This window comes from Doryrhamphus excisus, linkage group LG18 (assembly GCF_037039965.1).
Source record: "Doryrhamphus excisus strain RoL-2023G ecotype Guam linkage group LG18, RoL_Dexc_Guam_v1.1, whole genome shotgun sequence".
In the NCBI taxonomy this organism is placed as follows: Eukaryota; Metazoa; Chordata; class Actinopteri; order Syngnathiformes; family Syngnathidae; genus Doryrhamphus; species Doryrhamphus excisus.
Window position 1 is genome coordinate 3,468,882 of NC_136374.1, and position 26,107 is coordinate 3,494,988.

At 37.6% G+C, this 26,107-nt stretch overlaps 1 protein-coding gene across 13 annotated transcripts in view; it reads right to left on the reverse strand.

Annotated features, from left to right (window-relative positions):
- The window catches only part of plekha6 (pleckstrin homology domain containing, family A member 6), a 54,625-nt gene extending 30,355 nt beyond the window's left edge, over positions 1-24,270 (reverse strand). For 11 of the 13 annotated variants that reach the window (XM_078798761.1, XM_078798749.1, XM_078798758.1 and 8 more), the window contains exons 1-6: positions 23,467-24,270; positions 20,856-20,939; positions 19,846-19,948; positions 19,635-19,739; positions 18,152-18,224; positions 9,836-9,936 (exon numbers count right to left, since the gene is read on the reverse strand). In XM_078798761.1, the coding sequence (XP_078654887.1) occupies positions 9,836-9,936; positions 18,152-18,224; positions 19,635-19,739; positions 19,846-19,948; positions 20,856-20,939; positions 23,467-23,498 (498 nt within the window). In that variant the 5' untranslated portion in view covers positions 23,499-24,270. Of the gene's footprint in view, positions 1-9,835; positions 9,937-10,254; positions 11,086-18,151; positions 18,225-19,634; positions 19,740-19,845; positions 19,949-20,855; positions 20,940-23,466 lie in introns of those variants that run through there. The other 2 variants (XM_078798757.1, XM_078798753.1) reach the window with 1 other exon arrangement.
- Positions 24,271-26,107: the final 1,837 nt, after the last annotated feature.

The window sequence follows — 26,107 nt, forward strand, 5'->3', positions numbered from 1 at the left end:
ATTATCCTTCTTTTCTAATTGTATTTCAACTAACCTTGTATTAGTAATACTAGGTACTACTACAAATCCAGAGTCGTGTTATGCAAGCCAAATATTCACCGGTTTTCTTCTGAACTGAAAATATTATATGAATCACTGAAACTGGTATTCAAAAACAGAAAAGCACTGAAAACATTTCATACATTGGAGAACGTTGTAAAAACAATTCATATGAAGAACAAGCTTACGTGACATGTTTTCTATTTTTATTTTGTTCTTATTATCAAGCAATATCCCTCGCACATTCCTTTCTTTGTTATTTATTTATTTTATTTTTATTTTTATTATATTATTATTATTTATTATTTTATTACATTATATTATTATATTTTATTTTATTTTATAATAATAATAATAATAATATATAATAATAATATTATTATTATTATAATATATATTACATTATATATATATATATATACATATATTATTTCATTTTATTATAATAATAATAATATATAATATCATAATAATAATATTATTATTATTATATTATATATTATATTATTATATTAGATTTTTATTATTATATATATTGTTTTGTAGAATTGCACTTTTATGTTCCTGTAACATGTTTTCTATTTTTATTTTGTTCTTATTTTCAAGCAATATCCCTCGCACATTCCTTTGTGTTATTTATTTTTATTATATTATTATTATTATTTATTATATTATATTATATTATATTAATAATATAATAATAGTATTATTATATTATATATTATTATGTTATATTATATTTTTATTATTATATATATTGTTCTGTAGAATTGCACTTTTATGTTCCTGTAATTCTGCTTATATTGTTATTGTTTTGTACAATTGAAGCTTGTAATAAAATATATATTTTTTAAAATACTAGGTACTACTGTAGTACATGCAAAATGTTTCATGTTGTCTTTGTACATGTTGAAAAGTAGGAAATTGCAATGATAACAATTATTCTCTCAGGGATATAAAGTACAATATCGCAACAAAAAATGTATAGAAATTCGAATCATGTCATATAATGCTGACATGCATCAACGGGAAATGATGTCACTCATAAATAAAGTCATTTCCTTCCACGATGGAACACACAAGGCCCGCCCAATGCAGTGTCAGCATCGTGATGCAATTGGCTGACTGACGACACAGAAAGACCCAGCAGTAACTTAGCAACAGAGGCGGGGCTGCGCGTGTGTGTGCGTGTGTGTGCGTGTGTGTGTCCTTGTGCAGATGATTGTCCTTTGTTCTTTCATTCAGGTAATCCAGAAGGAAGGATGCACCGACAAAGAAGTCACTCGTTGCTACAATCATTTGCAACACTCATTGCAACTTGGAAGCAAAACAACAATAGAACCATACTTTTTTAGCAAGTGCTAAAACACAACCACGGGAAAACCAAGGGCAAGGAATACAACTAAAAAACTACTACAGTAATCCATCGTTGATTGCGGTTATTTGAGTGGTTATGTGAATTTCCGCCGAGTAGGATTCAATATTATGAAATTGAATATTTTCATAGTTAGAGCATCGAAAACGTGTTTATGACATGTACATAGTAGACATGAAATAGTCACTTTTACACTCCTATTTGTAATCACTGCAGGGACATAGCACGCTCGCCAGTTAGCTAACCAGTTAGCCTCAAAGTCACTTATCGTACACTTAATAATAAATAAAATAAATAAATTTTAAAATACTCAAAGACACTTTACAGAAAAATTGAGTTGAATAAAAACAAGTAAACAGAGTAAAAGATACGTTAAAATACAACATTCATTCGTTTATACACAGTATAAATAGACTTTGTATTGAATTGTGGACTCCTATAAAGCTGCTACACACAATAACCCAAACAGAAAACTTTCAAAATCTTCCAGAATCTGCACCTATTGCAGGTGTATTTCCTTGGACCGGGTCTATTTTCATTCATTCCACCCACAGCCCACCTCCAGGCTCGCCTACTCCGCTGTGATTGGTCACACTCCCAAACTACTTCCTGATTACTACTATTACTACTACTACTACTACTACCTATTTGGTGGGTAGAGCTAATTGACTAAAAGTGTTCAGGAGCTCCTAGCAGAAAACTTTCCAGAAATACCAGAAAGCTAACACAAGAGGAAGGTTAAGGGGACCTTTGTATTGAATTGTGGACTCCTATAGAGCTGCTACACACAATAACCCAACCAGAAAACTTTCTAAATCTTCCAGAATCTGCACCTATTCCAGCTGTATTTCCTTGGACCGGGTCTGGTTTAATTCATTCCACCCACGGCCCACCTCCAGGCTCGCCTACTCCACTGTGATTGGTCACACTCCCAAACTACTTCCTGATTACGACTATTACTACTACTACTACTACCTATTTGGTGGGTAGAGCTAATTGACTAAAAGTGTTCAGGAGCTCCTAGCAGCTCAGGAGCTACTGGCTGCAGACCCCTGACTTGGCGTGTATGAGGTCAAAGACTTGCAAGAGGAGCACTCATTGACAGACACACTTTGCCACACGCACCATGACTGATTGATTGATTTTCTTTATTCTTGATTTGTTTATTTATTTTTCAACTTATTTTGTGTAGAAAAATAAAAATTAAGATATTTGAGAACAGTGGAATGTTTTATCAGAGCTTTTATTGTAGAAAATTGGAACCAAAGGAAAGTTTATTCATTTTTCTGTTTTTAATAAATGCGTTTTTACTTTTTTTTTTTGGAAAACCTGATGCGGCCCAGCCTCGCCCAGACCCTAGCTCCAGTGGCCCCCGGGTAAATTGAGTTTGAGACCCCTGCCTTTAAGAAGACTACATGCAGTGCAAAGGTAATGTAACGTCATGTCTCATCAATGTAGCAGTACCACATCATCTTCTAAAACCAGAGACTCTGAATGTGACGCTGCATGTGTTCCATGATTGAAGGCGCTAACATGCTAAAGGTGTGTAATGTTTTGCAGCCTGTGTGGGTGCACGTAAATCACACCAACACATTGCATTATCATATTTGGTGTTTCAAGTGTGTGTTCAACTTTCAGGTTGTGCACACAAGCAGCATAAAAGATAGCAAGCTTTGTTGGAAGAAGTGAGCTGTAGTGAATAAATGCATCGTTTTGTCCTCACAGCTCATCTTGTGGCGGTGGACACGCCCTGTCTGCCTTGCTATCTGCAAAGTTGCAGGTCCAACAGGTTTGGACAACTCCGACAACTCTTTGAAGGACGTACTTCCCTGCAGGAATTCCATGCAGTCATTCCACAATTCACATTCATTCATTGTTATTTTCGACCGCTTTTTCCTCACAAGGGTCTTTGGGCGAGAGGCGGGGTAAACCCTGGACTGGTCGCCAGCCAATCACAGTGCAATGCAGTGGCTAATTAACCTAGCATGTTTTAACCTAGCATGCTAATTAACCTAGCATGTTTTTGGAATGTGGGAGGAAACCGGAGTACCTGGAGAAAACCCACGCATGAGAACATGCAAACTCCACATAGAGATGGCCGAGGGTGGAATTGAACCCTGGTCTCCTAGCTGTGAGGTCTGCGCGCTAACCACTAGACCGCCGAGCCTCCTCCACAATTCACAAACTCTAGAAATATACAAGTACACACATTAATGACATGGAAAGTATCTTATCTTGCAGACTCCTGCCTTGTTCTCCTGGTCTGCACACCTGCTGCCCATCAGCCATTAGGCCTTCATATACCATTCCACTTCCATTGTTCGCCTGTCAGATCGTTTGCCTTGTCATGCCCCGTCCTGCCTGCACATTGCACGGTTCCTTTTTTTGCTCCTGACCTTTTGTTTCTCTGCCCTGTAACTCAAATTTTTGCTCTGTGAGCACCCTTTCATTATTAAATACTTTTTTTTCTACATTTGCTTTTGTCTCTGCTCAGCATAACATTCATTCATTTTCTACCGCTTATCCTCACCCCTCACTCCTATCCCAGCTGTCTGGACTGATGGCCAGCCAATCACAGGGCACATATAGACAAACAACCATTCACACTCACATTCATACCTATGGATAATTTGGAGTCGCTAATTAACCTAGCATGTTTTTGGAATGTGACAGGAAACCGGAGTACCCGGAGAAAACCCACATGGAGAACATGCAATCTCCACACAGAGATGGCCGAGGGGGGAATTGAACTCGGGTCTCCTAGCCGCGAGGCCTGCACGCTAACCACGTTCCCACCATGCAGCCTGCATCATTGTCTAATTGCATCATAATATCTTGTATCATAGGTTGCAGCACTGTATGGATACTGTAGCTATACTATATAGTGTGTAGATGTATTGTAATATAATTACTTAAGTGATACATGGACATGTTGATACCAGGAGAACATGAGAACTTTAGCAAAACACAATGTAGGCCGGGTGCAAATATTTATATGAAAGTAGAGACCTTAAAATAAAAGTCCAGTCTGTCAGCAACAGACGAAACCCAGCCCCAAATAGATAAGAACCTTGATCTGGGTCACTAGGAACTACTGGGAACCAACACCAGCAAGAATGACCTCCTTACACATGACACACGAATATATGAATATCAATGACTATAACTTGTTATTAGAACGGTGGATCATTTGGATTCCTTCATGTGCCTTCTCTGCTGCTCAGGCAACCCAGTTTACTGAAGCCGACAGGCAGGATATTCCTGTACCCATCGTCTGATCATCACTAGTATACTGTATTGTGTACTGTATACCGTACGTGCATATGTACATTCACTGTACAATCTTAGCTACAAGGAGTTCAGTGATTCATGGTAATGGTAATGGTAATGGTAATGGTAATGGTAATGGTAATGGTAATGGTAATGGTAATGGTTTTATTTCATTTGAACATGCATCAGATTACAATTGAATGCATCCCATAATCAGTTCCCAGTTCCACATGTCCAAAAGGAGTAGGAAGAAGCAAAGCTTATTAAATCCTACCCCTCCACCTGGTACTTTTACAATCAGTAACTGTTACATTTGTTCACGTCCTGCTTTCCAATTTTAATTTTAATTTTAATTTTAATTTTAATTTTAATTTTAATTTTAATTTTAATTTTAATTTTAATTTTAATTTTAATTTTAATTTTAATTTTAATTTTAATACAAATTTCAATTTCCACATACTGAAATGACCAGTCCAGGGCGTACCCCGCCTCTCGCCCGAAGACAGCTGGGATAGGATCCAGCACCCCCCGGACCCTCGTGAGGAAAAAGCGGTAGAAAATGAATGAATGAATGAACATACTAAAATGCTATGGCTAGCATAACATAGTCCTACTATATAAGTGTTTCAAATGTACTTCTTCCCTGAGATCATATTTCTCCTCTCTTGTAGAGAAGTATTGGATGACATTTTTAGCTAATTGGTTATTTTTAGCCTTATGCATTATTTTAGCTGTTTGAAGATGAACTATATCAGCAAGTTGAAGTATTTGTGATTTTAGAAATAAGGAGTTAGTATGTTCTCTGTAGGCGTCATTATGAATTATCCTTACTGACCTTTTTTTTGCAGTACATTTAGCAAGTGAAGATTGCTTTTATAGTTATTAGCCCATATTTCCACACAATAAGTAAGATATGGTAGAACCAGAGAGCAATAAAGAGAACTAATTTTGCTTTGTTCAATACTGAAATATTTCAGTAAAAATTCATGAACAATTCTGCATTCACTGAGCCCCTAATTTGCAATTTTTTTTTATTTTTATCTCCAAAAATTGCAGTCTTTTCCATAGAAAAGTTGGTAATCATTGATAATGAAGCAGTGTTAAAGAAGCCCACACTTTTTATGTCAGGTTTATGTCTTTATGATTCACTGATTGCTTCTCATAAAGCGTTGAAATGTTGCACTTTGTTCCTTGAATGCAATAAATGAAAGCATCTAGCTTAGTAGTGAACAATGGCAACTAAAGAGAGAGAAGACGGCGGGTGTCCTGGAGGTCAGATCAGATGTGGAAGCAGAGTATGACATCACTGTCAAGCCATCATGAGAGTTTGTGAAAGTAGTGCCCAGTATACCCAGTATACCCGGTATACAGCATCCCACATCAGTCCGGAGTCAAACCCGGAAGCATGGAGCTGGGAGGCAACACCAAACACTCTTCCACTGTGCTGCACATTTCATATCTCGTTTGTGTCATTGATGCAAAAATCAATCATCGTCCAATGCTCCGTGACAACGCAGCCGGGTTGACTTTTACTTTGACATGTGAACTGTTTGATTTGGATTTATGCTGTACAGAAATCAAAACACTGCTCAACATTTAAAGTAAAATCATCCTATGGTAATGGTAATGGTAATGGTAATGGTAATGGTAATGGTAATGGTAATGGTAATGGTAATGGTAATGGTAATGGTAATGGTAATGGTAATGGTTTTATTTCATTTGAACATGCATCAGATTACAATTGAATGCATCCCATAATCAGTTCCCAGTTCCACATGTCCAAAAGGAGTAGGAAGAAGCAAAGCTTATTAAATCCTACCCCTCCATCTGGTACTTTTACAATCAGTAACTGTTACATTTGTTCACTTCCTGCTTTCCATAATACAGTTTAAGGTTTTTGTTTTTTGGTTTTTTTTTTGTTTTTAATAATGTACCTTGTACCGAAGTACAAGGTGATATGACCATACAATGACATAATGGTTACCATAGTAACTGTCAATATTTTTTAATTTAAAAAATGTTAATTAATTTTAATTTTAATTTTAATTTTAATTTTAATTTTAATTTTAATTTTAATTTTAATTTTAATTTTAATTTTAATTTTAATTTTAATTTTAATTTTAGCAAATTGGTTATTTTTAGCCTTATGCATTATTTTAGCTGTTTGAGGATGAACTATATCAGCAAGTTGAAGTATTTGTGATTTTACAAATAAGGAGTTAGTATGTTCTCTGTAGGCGGCATTATGAATTATCCTTACTGACCTTTTTTGCAGTACATTTAGCGAGTGAAGATTGCTTTTATAGTTATTAGCCTATATTGCCACACAAAATATTCACATCCTAGTGAATAAAGATGTGCAGAGCAAGTAGCTTTCACCGGAAATAATCAAGGAATGATCATACTGTATAATATTCCCTTCCTGGGATCTCAATAGCTTTTTCACAGACTGACACTACTTCAGATACCTTGTCCAACTCCTTCTATATATAATTATTTGCAGCTATTTAAAACCCATCACTATATTTTACTCCTTGATGCATTTATATCTCAACTTTGCCGCATTATACTTGAACGCTTTCAAGTGTGCACACAATGTGTTTGATCACTGTTAATATTAACAGGCGTGTCCACTATACAGTACCAAGTGTACTGTCAGGATTATTGGACCCATGGCACACGGGGTATTTGTGTATTTGACCTGGCAGTCCCAGCTGTGTGTGTGTGTGTGTACATAAAGGCTACATGTACTAGACTTTGTCCTGTGTTGTATCTGCAATGAACGAGGACAGGAAGTCCTGAAAATAACTTGAAGGTAAAACAGTGATTGCAGTAAAAGACACGGAAGAGAATGAATGAGCCAGAAGGTTAGCGAGATGTGTGTGTTCATACATGTGTGTGTGTTTCATTTGATACTGACAGGGAAACACAGCTCCCAATTGGAGAAAGCTGTCCTCAGCACATTCAGGCTTTGCTGGGTTCCATCACATCGAGGGAATCTGTCATGCTGCTTTTGGAGTTCTGTGCATTTTTAAAGGCACGACACGACCGGTGTGACTCTTCTGTATATTAAAAATGACTTATAATCTGTATCAATGTATATCTAATATATCCTCCAGTAGATAGTGATGTCAATCAAATGATATAACACAGTGGCAGGACCCAATCACGAGCGGAAATGGAAGGAAATTGTGTACTGAGTAGCAGTAATGACGTCCTGCAATTTCTGATGGTTTGATAAGCTCGTTGTGAGAAAATACAAAAATACCCATAACTAATGATAAAGCCTTATTTTCATAATAATAGAATAAACTCATACATATATCTATCCAAGGCTGCATGGTGGTCGAGTGGTTAGCATGCAGACCTCACAGCTAGGAGACCAGGGTTCAATTCCACCCTCTGTGTGGAGTTCTCTCTGTGCATGCGTGGGTTTTCTCAAGGTACTCCGGTTTCCTCCCACATTCCAAAAACATGCTAGGTTAATTAGCGACTCCAAATTGTCCATAGGTATGAATGTGAGTGTGAATGGTTGTTTGTCTATATGTGCCCTCTGATTGGCTGGCCACCAGTCCAGGGTGTACCCCGCCTCTCGCCCCAAGACAGCTGGGACCCTCATGAGGATAGCGGCAGAAAATTAATGAATGAATGTTATTTTTCCGGCTGCACGGTGTGAATGTGGTTTGCGCACAGGCCACACAGCGCGAAGACCCGAGTTCAATTCCACTCTCGGCCATCTCTGTGTGGAGTTTGCATGTTCTCCCCGTGCATTCATGGGTTTTCTCCCACATTCCAAAAACATGCTAGGTTAATTAGCCACTCCAAATTGTCCATAGGCATGAATGTGAGTGTGAATGGTTGTTTGTCTATATGTGCCCTGTGATTGGCTGACCACCAGTCTAGGGTGTACCCCGCCTCTCGCCCGAAGACAGCTGGGATAGTTCCCCCCCCCGAGACCCTCATGAGAACGAGCAGCAGAAAATGAAAGAATGAATGTTAGTTTTCCGGCTGCACTGTGTACACATGGTTTGCGCACAGGCTACACAGCGCAAAGACCCGAGTTCAATTCCCCTCTTGGCCATCTCTGTGTGGAGTTTGCATGTTCTCCCTGTGCATGTGTGGGTTTTCTCTAGGTATTTCGGTTTCCTCCCACATTCCAAAAACATGCTAGGTTAATTAGCGACTTCAAATTGTCCATAGGTATGAATGTGAGTGTGAATGGTTGTTTGTCTATATGTGCCCTGTGATTGGCTGGCCATCAGTCCAGACTGCTGGGATAGGCTCCAGCATCCCCCGCATCCCCCTCGTGAGGATAAGCAGTAGAAAATGAATGAATGAATATATCCATCCATCTTTGACCGCCGAGGTCAGGTCGCAGGGAAGCCCAGACTTTCCTCTCTATGTGTCCTAGGTATTCCCTGAGGCATTCCACCAGGCATTCTACTGAGTCATTCTACGATTTGTCATATATAAAGGTATGACTTGAGTCTGAATTGAACAAAACTACTAAGACTTGAAAGAAATATTCTTTTTCAGCTACTCAAAATCAACTGACGAGCTCCTACCCCATGAACGTATTTCCTCATGGGACAAAAACAAGCTCCCAACTAACCACATTGCTTGGTTTAGGAATATAATGTCACTTTGGTAAAAAGCCCGAAGACGAGAAGCTCAGCGGGTAACGCTAGCTATCTCCAGTGGCAGCTAGCTATCTATCTCCAGTGGCAGCTAAGTAATGCGTAGCATCGAACAGCAATAGTTTTGATAACCCGCTGGCGTAGCTTGTGTCGAGCTGTCACACTCTAGCCATTGATTTTACAATAACGGTTGTCCGTATAAAATACATATACATACACCCAAAAGCGTGTGTATAACGGTGATGTCAACGCTGCAGTGAGACGGAGGCTCCCATTAACAGATTCCCAAGGGGGTCGTTAGCAGTCATAAATAACACCATGTGACCCAGCCATGAAGTCGGTATCTATTTGCCCATAACGACCACATCAGCACCCTTCTTTTAAACCAAACAACATCACACACGTGTACAAACGTTTACTAGTACATGCTTGTACTTTGAAATATTACATTGGATTTCCATGTTTACGCTAGCATCACATGCAAGCAATATCCATGTATTGACGGCTTACTGACCTTAAAGGTAAACTTGCGGGTGATGTTATCCGAAGGTTGGACTCCTCCAATACGGAAACTGAGCAGAGGCAAACTCCCTAACACGGCGTCCTCCTTGTCATCTGTGAGGAAGAAAAACAAAGTGTGAAAAAGATCTCCGAAACGGCAAAGGAACAGAACTGGATGCTGATGGAAGAATTGCGGCCAAACAGTGGGAGATTCCAGAAACAGGACGCTTTTCCCATGGCGACAGCTTCCTAGAATAGCTAACTATTATTGTCCGAGGGTCCCTGTGATAAGCGCTTGTGATGGCTCCCACACGTCGCAGTCCAGTGGTGGTAAAGGTGGAGAAGGAAAGCACTCATGTTGGATGAATAATGAATGGCGGCATCAACATTTTAGCAGTTTGAAAAAGGGAATCAGTCTTCAGTGTTTCCTACCTGCTATTTCCTCAACGTATATCTCTGCATCGCGCTGCTGCCGACTACTGTGTGTGTGTGTGTGTGTGTGTGTGTGGGTAGTGAGGAGGAGAGAGAGAGAGGGAAATGAGGGTAGAGAGAGAGAACAAGATCTAAGGGAGGGGGAAGGGCTTGTGCAATCATAAAATATACTGATCTCTGCGTGTGTGCGTGTGCATGTGTGTGTGTTTATACATGTGTGTGTGTTCATACATGTGTGTGTGTTCATACATGTGTGCGTGTGCGGTAATGATCAGCCCCTGTGACTCAGTGCAGCAGGAATTTGGGCCCCCAGCCAGTTTTACCTGGTGCTGGGACACACCAATTCAATGGGTCTCGTACACGTGACGGCAGGTAGGAAGACACACCTCGTCCTATTTCTTTCTGGTCACTCCCCCAAACCTTTTCCATCAATGATTGACATATGAATGGGAATGGAAGCCCATGGTACATTTGGTAATGGTAATGGTTTTATTTCATTTGAACATGCATCAGATTACAATTGAGTGCATCCCATAATCAGTTCCCAGTTCCACATGTCCAAAAGGAGTAGGAAGAAGCAAAGCTTATTAAATCCTACCCCTCCATCTGGTACTTTTACAATCAGTAACTGTTACATTTGTTCACTTCCTGCTTTCCTAATATAATTTTAATTTATTTTTTAAATAATTTTAATTTTAATTTTAATTTTAATTTTAATTTTAATTTTAATTTTAATTTTAATTTTAATTTTAATTTTAATTTTAATTTTAATTTTAATTTTAATTTTAATTTTAATTTTAATTTTAATTTTAATTTTAATTTTAATTTTAATTTTTTGTCACGTACCAAAGTACAAGGTCATATGACCATACAATGACATATCAGTAACTGTTACATTTGTTCACTTCCTGCTTTCCATAATACAGTTGTAATCCTTGTATTTAGCAAACATCAACTTAATTTTAATTTTAATTTTAATTTTAATTTTAATTTTAATTTTAATTTTAATTTTAATTTTAATTTTAATTTTAATTTTAATTTTAATTTTAATTTTAATTTTAATTTTAATTTTAATTTTAATTTTTTGTCACGTACCAAAGTACAAGGTCATATGACCATACAATGACATATCAGTAACTGTTACATTTGTTCACTTCCTGCTTTCCATAATACAGTTGTAATCCTTGTATTTAGCAAACATCAACTTAATTTTAATTTTAATTTTAATTTTAATTTTAATTTTAATTTTAATTTTAATTTTAATTTTAATTTTAATTTTAATTTTAATTTTAATTTTAATTTTAATTTTAATTTTAATTTTAATTTTAATTTTAATTTTAATTTTTTGTCACGTACCAAAGTACAAGGTCATATGACCATACAATGACATATCAGTAACTGTTACATTTGTTCACTTCCTGCTTTCCATAATACAGTTGTAATCCTTGTATTTAGCAAACATCAACTTAATTTTAATTTTAATTTTAATTTTAATTTTAATTTTAATTTTAATTTTAATTTTAATTTTAATTTTAATTTTAATTTTAATTTTAATTTTAATTTCACAAATTTTAATTTCACAAATTTTAATTTCCACATACTGAAATGCTTTTGTAATATAATTAATTTTAATTTTAATTTTAATTTTAATTTTAATTTTAATTTTAATTTTAATTTTAATTTTAATTTTAATTTTAATTTTAATTTTAATTTTAATTTTAATTTTAATTTTAATTTTAAAAGGAGTAGGAAGAAGCAAAGCTTATTAAATCCTACCCCTCCATCAGGTACTTTTACAATCAGTAACTGTTACATTTGTTCACTTCCTGCTTTCCTGATATATTTTAATTTTAATTTTAATTTTAATTTTAATTTTAATTTTAATTTTAATTTTAATTTTAATTTTAATTTTAATTTTAATTTTAATTTTAATTTTAATTTTAATTTTAATTTTAATTTTAATTTCACAACAACACAAATTTAAATTTTCACAAATTTCAATTTCCACATCCTGAAATGCTGTGGCTAGCATAACATAGTCCTAGCATAGAAGTGTTCCAAATGTACTTCTTCCCTGAGATCATATTTCTCCTCTCTTGTAGAGAAGTATTGGATGACATTTTTAGCTAATTGGTTATTTTTAGCCTTATGCATTATTTTAGCTGTTTGAAGATGAACTATATCAGCAAGTTGAAGTATTTGTGATTTTAGAAATAAGGAGTTAGTATGTTCTCTGTAGGTGGCATTATGAATTATCCTTACTGACCTTTTTTGCAGTACATTTAGCGAGTGAAGATTGCTTTTATAGTTATTAGCCCATATTTCCACACAATAAGTAAGATATGGTAGAACCAGAGAGCAATAAAGAGTGTGGAGTGATTTCTGATTGAGAACAAATTTTGCTTTGTTCAATACTGAAATATTTCTGGCCACCTCATGTTGTATATTTGTAATATGAGGTTTCTAGCTCATATTTTCATCTATTGTGATCCCCAGAAATGTATTTTCGTTCACCCTTTCTATGTCCACACCGTCTATTTGTATTTGCTGGTGCGTGTCCTTTCTGCTGTTACCAAACAGCATGATTTTAGTTTTACTTAAGTTCAAGGACAATCTATTTTGCATTGCATATTTTTTTACCATGTCTGTGTGATTTTTTTTAATGATTATTTGTAGGGTTACATGATAATTATCAGATGGATAACTATAGGGCCGATAGAACGAATTACCTATGATGTCATACCTAAATATAGCTCATACCTAAAACTAACTGCCCACCACAAAAAACCTCATCTGCCAACTAAAAAGTGTAAAAAGTACCTCCATAGCAGCACTCCAGCTCTTTGGAGCTTGCACCCGAATATAGTGCACCTTGCTGGGCCACGTCAAGAGGCTCGCCTCCGCTCTATACTCTGGTTCTCCTGGTGATTTTGTAGTAGTATTGTTTTGTTATTTCATAAGGACAAATCAACAAATTTGTTTGTTTACAGGTGATCTTAGGGGAAGTCACATGCAGGAGTAAAAAGGAGCGCTCAATTTGCTCACCCGCACAGAAATAGTCAATGGAGGCACCTGCCCCAATGCTGGTTTTACCTTATAAAAGTGTACGGTTTTAGAGCTGGGGACTGCAGGAAGTAGAAAACAAAACAACATGTCTGGTCTGACAGAATTGTCTTTGTTCTGCTGAATGCTGAGTCAGCACTGAGCTCTCACACGCACTTGAAGAGTTGCAACATGCCCTCCGTCTCTGATTGGCCTTCAGGACGCAGGTGAGTCAACAGCTAGGATCTTCCTTCCAGTTGGTGAAGCAGCACCAAAGAGTGTACACGAGAGAGCAAGTGTTCTTCATGTGTGTGTGTGTGGGGGGGGGCGATGTTACCACCAACAGAGGCATATTTGTAAATCACCGACAACAAAAGTGCAGACGTTCTTGTAGCTTTGGACTTGGCTGGGATGGCAATGACACGGCATTCCTCTCACTAGGCCGTCTTTTCCAAAGTACAGCTGGGCCACCGTGAGGGGGGAGGCGGGGGAAGGAGAAGACGTGGTCAGAATCGAGAGAGAACCCCCAAACACGGGAGCATAATCCATTCACAGCAAACACAACAAAGAACTCATTGCAGATCAACCTGAGTGAACGTTCGGTGGTTTTGACTTTGGGCCAAAGGTGGACTACACCCTGGACTGGTCGCCAGCCGATCTCAGGGCAAACAAACAGTCACGGCGTTACGTAACGCCAGGCGCACTTCCTGTGTGGGAAATCTGTACGCCCTTGTATCAAACAAAACTTTATGGACTGGAGAACTCGGTTACATGTACTGAAAAAAAAGAAAATAATATGAATACTGCATGGGCTGCATGGCGCTCGAGTGATTAGGGTGCACGCCTCACAGCTCAGACACCCGAGTTCAATTCCAACCTCTGCCATCTCTGTGTGGAGTTTGCATGTTCTCCCCGTGCATGCGTGGGTTTTTTCTCCGGGTACTCCGGCTTCCTCCCACATTCCAAAAACATGCTAGGTTAATTAGCGACTCCAAATTGTCCATAGGTGGCTGCACGGCGATCGAGTGGTTAGCACGCAGACCTCACAGCTAGGAGACCAGGGTTCAATTCCACCCTCGGCCGTCTCTGTGTGGAGTTTGCATGTTCTCCGGTTTCCTCCCACATTCCAAAAACATGCTACGTTAATTAGCCACTCCAAATTGTCCATAGGTATGAATGTGAGTGTGAATGGTTGTTTGTCTATATGTGCCCTGTGATTGGCTGGCGACCAGTCCAGGGTGTACCCCGCCTCTCGCCTGAAGAAGACAGCTGGGATAGGCTCCAGCACCCCCGCGACCCTCGTGAGGAAAAGCGGCAGAAAATGAATGAATGAATGAGTTCTCCTCCTATTTTGTGTGGAAGTGGTAACTTTTTGGCTTCTTATTTTGTCTTTCCCCACCCTCGGCCATCTCTGTGTGGAGTTTGCATGTTCTCCCCGTGCATGCGTGGGTTTTCTCCGGGTACTCCGGTTTCCTCCCACATTCCAAAAACATGCTAGGTTAATTAGCCACTCCAAATTGTCCATAGGTATGAATGTGAGTGTGAATGGTTGTTTGTCTATATGTGCCCTGTGATTGGCTGGCGACCAGTCCAGGGTGTACCCCGCCTCTCGCCTGAAGAAGACAGCTGGGATAGGCTCCAGCACCCCCGCGAACCTTGTGAGGAAAAGCGGCAGAAAATGAATGAATGAATGAGTTCTCCTCCTATTTTGTGTGGAAGTGGTAACTTTTTGGCTTCTTATTTTGTCTTTCCCCAACCTCGGCCATCTCTGTGTGGAGTTTGCATGTTCTCCCTGTGCATGCGTGGGTTTTCTCCGGGTACTCCGGTTTCCTCCCACATTCCAAAAACATGCTAGGTTAATTAGCGACTCCAAATTGTCCATAGGTATGAATGTGAGTGTGAATGGTTGTTTGTCTATATGTGCCCTGTGATTGGCTGGCCACCAGTCCAGGGTGTACCCCGCCTCTCGCCTGAAGAAGACAGCTGGGATAGGCTCCAGCACCCCCTGCGACCCTTGTGAGGCTAAGCCGTAGAAAATATTTAGATATGACTAACAAAGTCATTCTTAAAAAAACATTATTTTCTCCATTATGGAGTGGATGTTGGTGTCATTGATGATAGCTAGGTATTTCCTGTGGTTAGCGTGGGGTGAAAACAGAAAAAAAAAAGTTAAAAAAAATTAAAGTCAAGTTTAAAACAAATAGTTCGGAACTCGCTTTTGTGCCACGGGGAAGTGGATATCACGTTCACGGGGTACGTACTAACCTTTTCAAGCAGCACTGAACAATTTTGCGCCCTTGTTTTTATTATACTATTCAGACTATATGCCTTTATATAATGACAGAGGAGCAGATTTATTCTATTTATTCATATAGTACTCCAAAACATTCATCCATTTAAATTGAGTTTTGTATCAAAAAGTACAACAATGTACTAGGACAGGGGCCATTGGAATTGTCATAAATACATTGACAGTTAATCCATGTGATCGGTATCAGCATCGACCAATCTCACTCATCGGATGATCGGTATCAATTTCAGCAGCATAAAACCCTGATTGGAGCATCCCTACTAATTACCAAAATATTCCAGTTAATAATATTGAATGCTACTTCATGGAAATTGTGTATAAGCGGTATAGTGGTTCTTTTAAGAGTTGGGACACCACGGAAAGATTCCAGTCAGAGAGTGGACACTTCAAACTCAATAAACAGGATCAAAACATATTGAATGCTACTTAACCAAAGGTCTATGTCGGGGGTCTCAAACACGCGACCTGCGGGCCAAATGTGGCCCACAGGACGCTAGTTTGAGGCCCCCGTCTTGATATGAAAGTTTAATGTTAGTGTGGCCCGCGCAAGTTTGATATGGATGCTGTATGGTATCATGTACCCAGAAAAAATTATTACGTTTGATTCATGTTCATGTTAAAGGTTAAATTACTGTTAATAGTTATCCTCCCTATCCGTGTGGAAGTGGTAAGTTTTTGGCTATTTAAGTTGAAAGGAAATAACTTGAAGGCTACCGTTTAGGTCGCTAGCTCTCTAGTTTGCGAGTTAGCATGTGTCTCAAGACCCTGCAGTTGCGCAATATGTTGTAAATAAAAAGAGTATAAATGTGACTATAGTCGTGTTTTGTCATGTCTACAGGGCTCTAATAATGCTTTGTTCATTTTAATCTGAAAACAATCATTTGTCTACCCACCAACTATATGTGGTTTTTATTATTTGCCGTTTTATTATTATTATTATATTTATTTATTACTGATTGATTGATTTTCTTTATTCTTGATTTGTTTATTTATTTTTCATCTTATTTTGTGTAGAAAAATAAAAATTAAGATATTTGAGAACAGTGGAATGTTTTATCAGAGCTTTTCTTGTAGAAAATTGGAACCAAAGCGATGTTTTTTAAAAAAAAATTGTTTTTAATAAATGCGTTTTTTTGGAGGGGGGAAACCTGATGCGGCCCAGTCTCACCCAGACCCGAGCTCCAGTGGCCCCCAAGTAAATTGAGTTTGAGACCCCTGGTCTATGTGAATCAGCCAAGTAAGAATGCAACTTGTGGAAGCAGGAAAACTTGTACCAGCGTCTTGACAAAAGGAGCCAAAGTGCTTGCCATTAAAGGCATCAAGAAACTGGACAAATATGAAACATCAACTGGACTCCTATAGAGCAGCGACACACAATAACCAGCACACAGAGCTTTCTAGTTCTTTCGGAATCTGCAACTATTCAGCTGTATGTTTTTGGATTCGTGGTTCCCATCTGTTTTAATGTATTCCACCCACGGCCCGCCTCCAGACACGCCCACTCCACTGTGGTTGGTCACTCCCGAGTCCATAGAAATGTCCGGCTTTAACATCCAGCCACATGTGTTGGATCCGAAATCCGATCCAGAAGTAGAGACTGGACAGTCCAAAGTTACTCAAGAAAGAGGTTACTCTAAGACGTCTCTCAATGGTAAGTAGCTTTAGCATTTAGCGTTGGGTTTTGCACAGCATCAGTAACACGTCATGTTGCATTGCGGGACTACCGGTGTGTAAAAAAAAACTCGGGTAGAGCTACTAATTGTGGTGGGAAAAGACTATTAGCAACCCTGTTTCCTTTATGCACACTCTATAATGCTACACAGACAAGTGCTTTTGCTCCAGTTAGGACAGTTAGGACACTGATAAACTGTTACTTACTATTCTGACATGACCAAGTAACGTTGGAAAGGCGTCAGACGTTCTGGGCTCGTCCAGCTGCATACTATTCCATATTCCCATATTCCAAACAGTCCAGTGTGAAATTCCGTTAACAGATTAAAATGCATTTCTTTTGCTGGTTGGGAATCATGAACTCCAACCTCTTGTACCTGATGGTGGCGTCTTTGGAATTGTGAACAAATGTAGCTTCCCCTTTCATTGCTAGCAAGTAAGAGAGTAAAAGAGTTTATATATAAGGTAGTCCATCCCTCTGTGACATCACAAAGGAACAGTTTGACCACACCTTTTGAAACCGAGCGTTTTGAGCCATCCCAAACTTTTTTCAGGCCTCACTTCCAAATGCGCAAATCTCATTATCTGAACCTTAGGCATGGTTTAACATGAGAATACAACATTATATCTACATTTATGGGTCAGAAAAGTGGAAAGAGCATAATAGGTCCCCTTTAAGGAAGTCATTCAAGTCATCTGAGAAGCATGTGCAGGGAAAGTGGGCGTGGTCAGGCATGAATCCAAATAAATCAATGGCAGGACACAACCTTCTTTATATATATGCTGAACAAAGTTAACTCAAATAAAATGAAGACTATAAATCAGCACAGAATCATAGAGTGAAGTCCAAAAAACAAAACAAAGCTAACGCACCTTTGTAGTAGAAAAGACATCTGTCAGAGAGGACAAACCACCGCTTGTTCCACTGCTTCACTCCACTGCTGGCCTGGTGGGACACATCCTATCATCATCATCATCATCATCATCAGAATGTTCATAACATGGAAGAATAAAAAAATGCCTTTTTTAATTTGCCAATCATCTACAATGCGTATGTGAGACATGAACACGTCTTTCTGTTTTCTGATGAAAATGAATTGACATTTAAAGGGGAAGTGCACTTTTTGGGCAATTTTGCCCATCCTTCACAATCCTTTGGTGAAACATGAACACATGAGAAAATGACTTAATATGAGCTAGCTAACAATGGACGTCATGGGAAATATGTATTCTGACACTAAAGCCCTCACAAAAAAACCTCAAAAAACCCAGACAGTTTATATACATAAGAAACGTCTATATAAACCAAGCTACAGCGATGTTTTTATTGTAGCAGCTAGATTTATTTGACGGACTAACACAACGCCTCGCTAGCCATTTGTGTCAGCGTCGCTCAAAGACGGAAGTGGATACCTAGTTCTCGCTGTATCTATGCTGCTGTTATTTGCGGACGTAACGCAAGGTAAATGCTCGATATGAAATCAAGAAGTTTCAGTAATTCTTTAAATCATAAAAATACGGAAATGTACTGTAAGGTTTTTTAGAGGGTTTTGTAGTCTAAATATGTGTGTCCCAATGACGTGCATTGTTAGCTAGTTCATATTAACGTGTTTTCTGGCGTTATAATGGTAATGGTAATGGTAATGGAATAGTAATGGTAATGGTAATGGTAATGGTAATGGTAATGGTAATGGTAATGGTAATGCTAATGCTAATGCTAATGCTAATGCTAATGCTAATTTAATGGTAATGGTAATGGTAATTGTAATTGTAATTGTAATTGTAATTGTAATTGTAATTGTAATGCAATGGTAATGGTAATGGTAATGGTAATGGTAATGGTAATGGTAATGGCAATGGTAATGTAATGGTAATGGTAAAGCTTATTAAATCCTACCCCTCCATCTGGTACTTTTACTGTACCAGATGGAGTCAGTCAGTAACTGTTACATTTGTTCACTTCCTGCTTTCCATAATACAGTTTAAAGGTTTTTTTTGTTTTTTGTTTTTAATAATGCACAAAAAAGGTAAAGAAATAATGTCTTCATATTTCACATAAGAATTGTGAATGATGGGCAAAATTCCCAAACAAATGCAGTTCCTTTTTCAAAGTGCACTCCTTGTCAGCCCCCCTAAATGACACATGTAGAGGTTGCCAGTTTGAAAGGCATTTATCAGCGTCGCATGTTTTTGATGGAAAGCAGCCGATGGAATTGTTTTCAGCTCGTATATTGTAAAAGCATGCCATGTTGCTGATAATTTTTAAGTGCTCCTTCGTTAAAAAAAAAACATGGCTGATTATAGTTCTACAATGTGTGCATGACTGGTCAATTGCCAGCCAGGTATGACAGCTCACCTGCTTGTACAGCCAACCTGCTTTGGTGACCTCCGCTTTGGGATTCCTGCGCATGGAGTTGGAGCGCTTCCCAAACGTGGCTGCCTTTCTGACTGTTCTGGACGTCTGCAAGTCAGCAGAGGTACAAAATGTGTGCACTTGAAAGGGAAAAGTGGGCTTCTACTTGTTTTACACAAGCTCCATGACGTTTTTGTCCATGTGTAGTTCTTACTCGGGTACAAGGCTGGACTTCTTGAGGCAGCTCTGAAACCATGTTGGTACTTTTAGTGTGACTGATCTTCTTAACAGCAGTGTTCATATCCAAATCACAGCTCCTGCACAAAGACAACAATCAGCATGTCAAACATTTCACGTTGTCTTACAGTCTGATGTACTATGAAACAGTAATGTCCTCTAAGATCTGTACTAATAACTAATAATTAATAGCCTTTACTTTTTAGCATTTCAGTATGTGGAATCAAACTATGGAATGGATTGAGTAAGGAAGTCAAACAATGCACAACGATGAGCCAATTCAAGAAACAATACAAGCAGTTGATGTTTGCTAAATACAAGGATTACAACTGTATTATGGAAAGCAGGAAGTGAACAAATGTAACAGTTACTGATATGTCATTGTATGGTCATATCACCTTGTACTTCGGTACGTGACAAAAAATTAAAATTAAAATTAAAATTAAAATTAAAATTAAAATTAAAATTAAAATTAAAATTAAAATTAAAATTAAAATTAAAATTAAAATTAAAATTAAAATTAAAATTAAAATTATTGAAGTTGAAATAAAAATAAAAATAAAAATAAAAATAAAAATAAAAATAAAAATAAAAATAAAAATAAAAATAAAAATAAAAATAAAAATAAAAATAAAAATAAAAATAAAAATTAAAATTAAAATTAAAATTAAAATAAAAATACATTAAATTATGGTACACATAGTTGTCACAAAAAAACTTAAACTGTATTATGGAAAGCAGGAAGTGAACAAATGTAACAGTTACTGATTGTAAAAGTACCAGATGGAGGGGTAGGATTTAATAAGCTTTGCTTCTTCCTACTCCTTTTGGACATGTGGAACTGGGAACTGATTATGGGATGCACTCAATTGTAATCTGATGCATGTTCAAATGAAATAAAACCATTACCATTACCATAGTCTGAAACATCTAAGTGTGAAAAATGTGCAAAATGCATGTAATTACGTTCCGTGTCTCTTCACTCACTGTTGCTTGCTGAGTATTAGTGCAGTCTCTTGCAGCTGGATTGCACTCATTGCTGGTCCAGCTGGTCTACTGGTGTCATGATGACTGCAAAAAGGATATAAAGTATTAAAACGACATCAATGAGTTCAAGTAGTAAATGTCAATAACAGGCCCCTCCTTTCACTTTCGTGGGGGTATGCTGGAGCCTATCCCAGCTGTCTTTGGGCGAGAGGCGGGGTGCACCCTGGGCTGGTGGCCAGCCAATCACAGGGCACATATAGACAAACAACCTATACCAACAAGACATTCACCTAGGCCTCCATATTGGTCTTTCAATGTAATAATATACATGAATTGAATTGGCAGCCACTTTTCCATGAATGGAGAATGGCAAAGCACTTTGGATATCTTGAAAGGCGCTATATAAATCAAATCTAAAAATAGCGTGGACATTTCTGTTGGAAAAAAAATGATGTTGCTGCCGAGTCACACGGTCGTTTCAAAGTGCTTTGCAGTTAGTGGTGTCTGGTCAAGTATGGCGGTTGAGAGTACAGTATAGAGGCTGACATGTGATCATGATGCTCATATTGTGATCACTTGACTGCACTGATGAGTTCCTTGCCTAAAGCACAGCAGCACTGCATCTGTTTTAGCAGCATGCACGTCCAATGCTGCCACTGCTCTGGGTACCACTGATGGGGGATTTTGGTAATGGTAATGGTAATGGTAATGGTTTTATTTCATTTGAACATGCATCAGATTACAATTGAATGCATCCCATAATCAGTTCCCAGTTCCACATGTCCAAAAGGAGTAGGAAGAAGCAAAGCTTATTAAATCCTACCCCTCCATCTGGTACTTTTACAATCAGTAACTGTTACATTTGTTCACTCCCTGCTTTCCTAATATAATTTTATTTCATTTTTTAAATAATTTTAATTTTAATTTTAATTTTAATTTTAATTTTAATTTTAATTTTAATTTTAATTTTAATTTTAATTTTAATTTTAATTTTAATTTTAATTTTAATTTTAATTTTAATTTATTGTACAAGGTGATATGAGCATCCAATGACATAATGTGTACCATAGTAAGTGGCAATATAGTGATATATATAGCACATATATATAAATATATGTATATATTTATATATATATGTATATATTTATATAAATATATATATATATAAATATATGAATATATGTTTATATATATTTATATATATAATTATATATTTTTAGCCTTATGCATTATTTTAGCTTTAGCATTTTAGCTGTTTGAAGATGAACTATATCAGCAAGTTGAAGTATTTGTGATTTTAGAAATAAGGAGTTAGTATGTTCTCTGTAGGCGGCATTATGAATTATCCTTACTGACCTTTTTTGCAGTACATTTAGCGAGTGAAGATTGCTTTTATAGTTATTAGCCCATATTTCCACACAATAAGTAAGATATGGTAGAACCAGAGAGCAATAAAGAGTGTGGAATTTTTGCATGGATGTGTTTTTATGTGTGTGTGTGTGTGTGTGTGTGTGTGGGGGTAAGGGGATGTGTGTCTTTCATAGGGCATCTGGCCAATTTCTGCATGAGATACTGTAACTCAGTGGCCTCCTAACACACATACGGCACAGTATCAGTGCTTCCATTTCCACGCTATCACGGCACTCATAGATAAACACACGCACGCTCACAGCCTGTGGGCATTTATTTCAAAAAAGGGGTGGCTCTACCAGCCACTTACCATAAATACTGGTCGACTGTTAACACGGAGTGACTGGGTGACTGATGTTGGGGCCCATAGACTGACTGCAGGGGTTCTTTGTTGTGTCAACCAAATGCAACTTTTTTCAGGTTAGATAATTTTATTTTATTTTTTAAATAATTTTAATTTTAATTTTAATTTTAATTTTAATTTTAATTTTAATTTTAATTTTAATTTTAATTTTAATTTTAATTTTAATTTTAATTTTAATTTTTTTTTTAATTTTAATTTTAATTTTAATTTTAATACTGAAATATTTCTGGCCACCTTATGTTGTATATTTGTAATATGAGGTTTCCAGCTCATATTTTCATCTATTGTGATCCCCAGAAATTTATTTTCGTTCACCCTTTCAATGTCTACACCGTCTATTTGTATTTGCTGGTGTGTGTTTTAGTTTTGTAGTTGAAGAGAAGTTGATCTAATATCTGCTTCAGCCTCCACAAAGGGGGGGGGGGTTCTATTGAAACTATTATTCATGTTGCTAGATTGAACCTTCTGATTATGAATTCCATAGTAATACAAAGTGTAATTCTGCAGCTGTAGTTCCGTAAATTGTCAAAATAAATATTTGAGTACAATTTATGACAGCAGCCTGAATAAATAAAGCATCGCCATTGGGGCCCCCCCCAATGGCGATGCTTTATTTAGGCTGGAGGACTACGCACTCTCATGATTGACAAATCCATCAAGTAAGACAATGTTTTGTACGGCTGGCTCGCCACAAAGCTCAGCATTCTATGCATACTGTACATTTATGCTCTCCTACTGCTACTGCATTGCAGTTGTCTCTGACCTACAAGATGCTGGCCACTCCTCAGCCAACCTCCCCTTGTGTCCTCTTTCCTCCTCCCTTCTGCATCCACCTACCTGACTCGCCGGTCCACACGGAACTTCAACATCGTCCTTTGGATCAGTCATGTACACGGACAGGATGGGAGGACCGAGAGATGGACGGCAGGAAGAGAGAAAGGGAGGAGAGGGAACTACTGGAAGGAGTCACGCTTTCACGTCCTAGCCCTTGACTCCCCCTTTCCAACTGCTTGTTTCCTCACCTGTCTCACCCTCTCCCGTTTGTCTCTCTCTAGCTCCCTCCCTCTTTCCGTCACACACACACACACACACACACACCTGCCTTCTGGCAAAGAAATGCAACCCTCAGCTTATTTAATACTCTCATAGCTGATACATGCTTTATGTCTATTACAGCCTCTCTCTGCCTTAATGTCATTTGCCTTCTCTCTCTCTCTCGCTCGCTCTCTCTCTCTCTTGCTCGCTCTCTCTCATTGGCAATATTTGACAAATCATGTGTTCAGCGTTATCCTTGGGCGGTCTTTCAGTTTCTGATTTGTATTGCTTGTCTCAGTCATGGGGAAGAAAAAAGTGGATGAGTTTGTGTTGAAATACCTTTAAGAGTGTGTACTTGTGTGTAATTATTAACTAATCATTAACTAATTCATTTAATTAAATACGTAAAGTCTTAATTCATACGTAAGTATCATGGCAAGCTACGCCGCAGTGCACTCTTGTATAACTTTATTATGACCTGAACACATCAAAAGCGTCAACATGTCTCGTGCTGGAAGACACAGCCATCCCAATTAGGACAGCGTAAGTGTTGCGTAAGTATGTGTATCAATGCACCTCGAAAATAAGTTTGCGTGGTGTTTTAAATCATCAAAATACGGCAAGTTTTTTTGAGAGGGGTCTCAAACACGCGGCCCGCGGGCCAAATGTGGCCCGCAGGACACTAGTTTATACGAAAGTTTAACATTAATGCGGCCCGCGCAAGTTTGATATGGATGCTGTATGGTATCATGTACCCAGAAAAAATTATTACGTTTGATTCATGTTCATGTTAAAGGTTAAATAATTGTTAATAGTTATCCTCCCTATCTGTGTGGAAGTGGTAAGTTTTTGGCTATTTAAGTTTAAAGGAAATAACTTGGAGGCTACCGTTTAGGTCGCTAGCTCTCTAGTTTGCGAGTTAGCATGTGTCTCAAGACCCTGCAGTTGTGCAATATGTTGTAAATAAAAAGAGTATAAATGTGACTATAGTCGTGTTTTGTCATGTCTACAGGGCTCTAATAATGCTTTGTTCATTTTAATCTGAAAAAAATCATTTGTCTACCCACCAACTATATGTGCTTTCTTACGTTTTTATTATTATTATTATATTTATTTATTTATTACTGATTGATTGATTTTCTTTATTCTTGATTTGTTTATTTATTTTTCATCTTATTTTGTGTAGAAAAATAAAAAGTACGATATTTGAGAACAGTGGAATGTTTTATCAGAGCTTTTATTGTAGAAAATTGGAACCAAATCAAAGTTTATTCATTTTTTGTTTTTAATAAATGTGTTTTGTTTTTTTTGGAAAACCTGATGCGGTCTCACCCAGACCCTAGCTCCAGTGGCCCCCAGGTAAATTGAGTTTGAGACCCCTGGTGTAGACCAATGACAGCATTTTAAGCTAGCTCATATTAACTCGTTTTTTCATGTTATAATGCACAGATAAGGGAAAGAAATACGTGTTCATGTTTCACAGAAGGATTGTGAATGATGGGTAAAATTCCCCCAAAAAGCGCACTTCCCCTTTAAGTATGCTGGTAAATCCTAGAAAATTCACTCAAAACATGAACACAACTTTAATGACGTGGTGTCTTTGAACTGCTCATCATGACAGTTAAAGTCGGATTCAAATATTCTGCTATGAAAGAAACCATCCATGTATTCATTTTCTATGCTGGAGCCTACCCCAGCTGTCTTTCTTTCAATGAAATACAGTAAAAATTGGCATTTTTCAAACATAGTGTAACATTGTGATTAACTCATTCAATCCTGCCATTTTTGATGATTTTGACTGACACAACACACCGTACATGCTCTTTTCTATTGTGGAGTTGCATCATCACCTCTTTGTACCTCTTGTGAAAAAAAAATGGTAGCATCATGATTAATTAATTTGACAACCGTGATTAATCTGATTTAAAAATGTAATCATTGAAAGCCCTAGTTTTACTTTTTATTTTTTCCCAAATTTACATTTTTTAGAATTTAAATGGGGGCTGCACGGCGGTCGAGTGGATAGCGCGCAAACCTCACAGCTAGGAGACCAGGGTTCAATTCCACCCTCGACCATCTCTGTGTGGAGTTTGCATGTTCTCCCCGTGCATGCGTGGGTTTTCTCCGGGTACTCCGGTTTCCTCCCACATTCCAAAAACATGCTAGGTTAATTAGCCACTCCAAATTGTCCATACGTATGACATGACAAAGGAACTCTGCAGCCAGTTTGCAGTTCGAAAATCAGCATAGTAGGAGCCCATAAGACCGGTTGTGACCGAGCCTTAAAGGGGACCTATTATGATCATCTTTCCACCCTTTGTATTGAGTTATGGACTCCTGTAGAGCAGCTACACACAATAACCCGTACAGAAACCTTTTTACATTTTGCAGAATCTGCAGAATCTGCAAAATCTGCGGAATCTTTTGCTAGCTATGCAGGCTT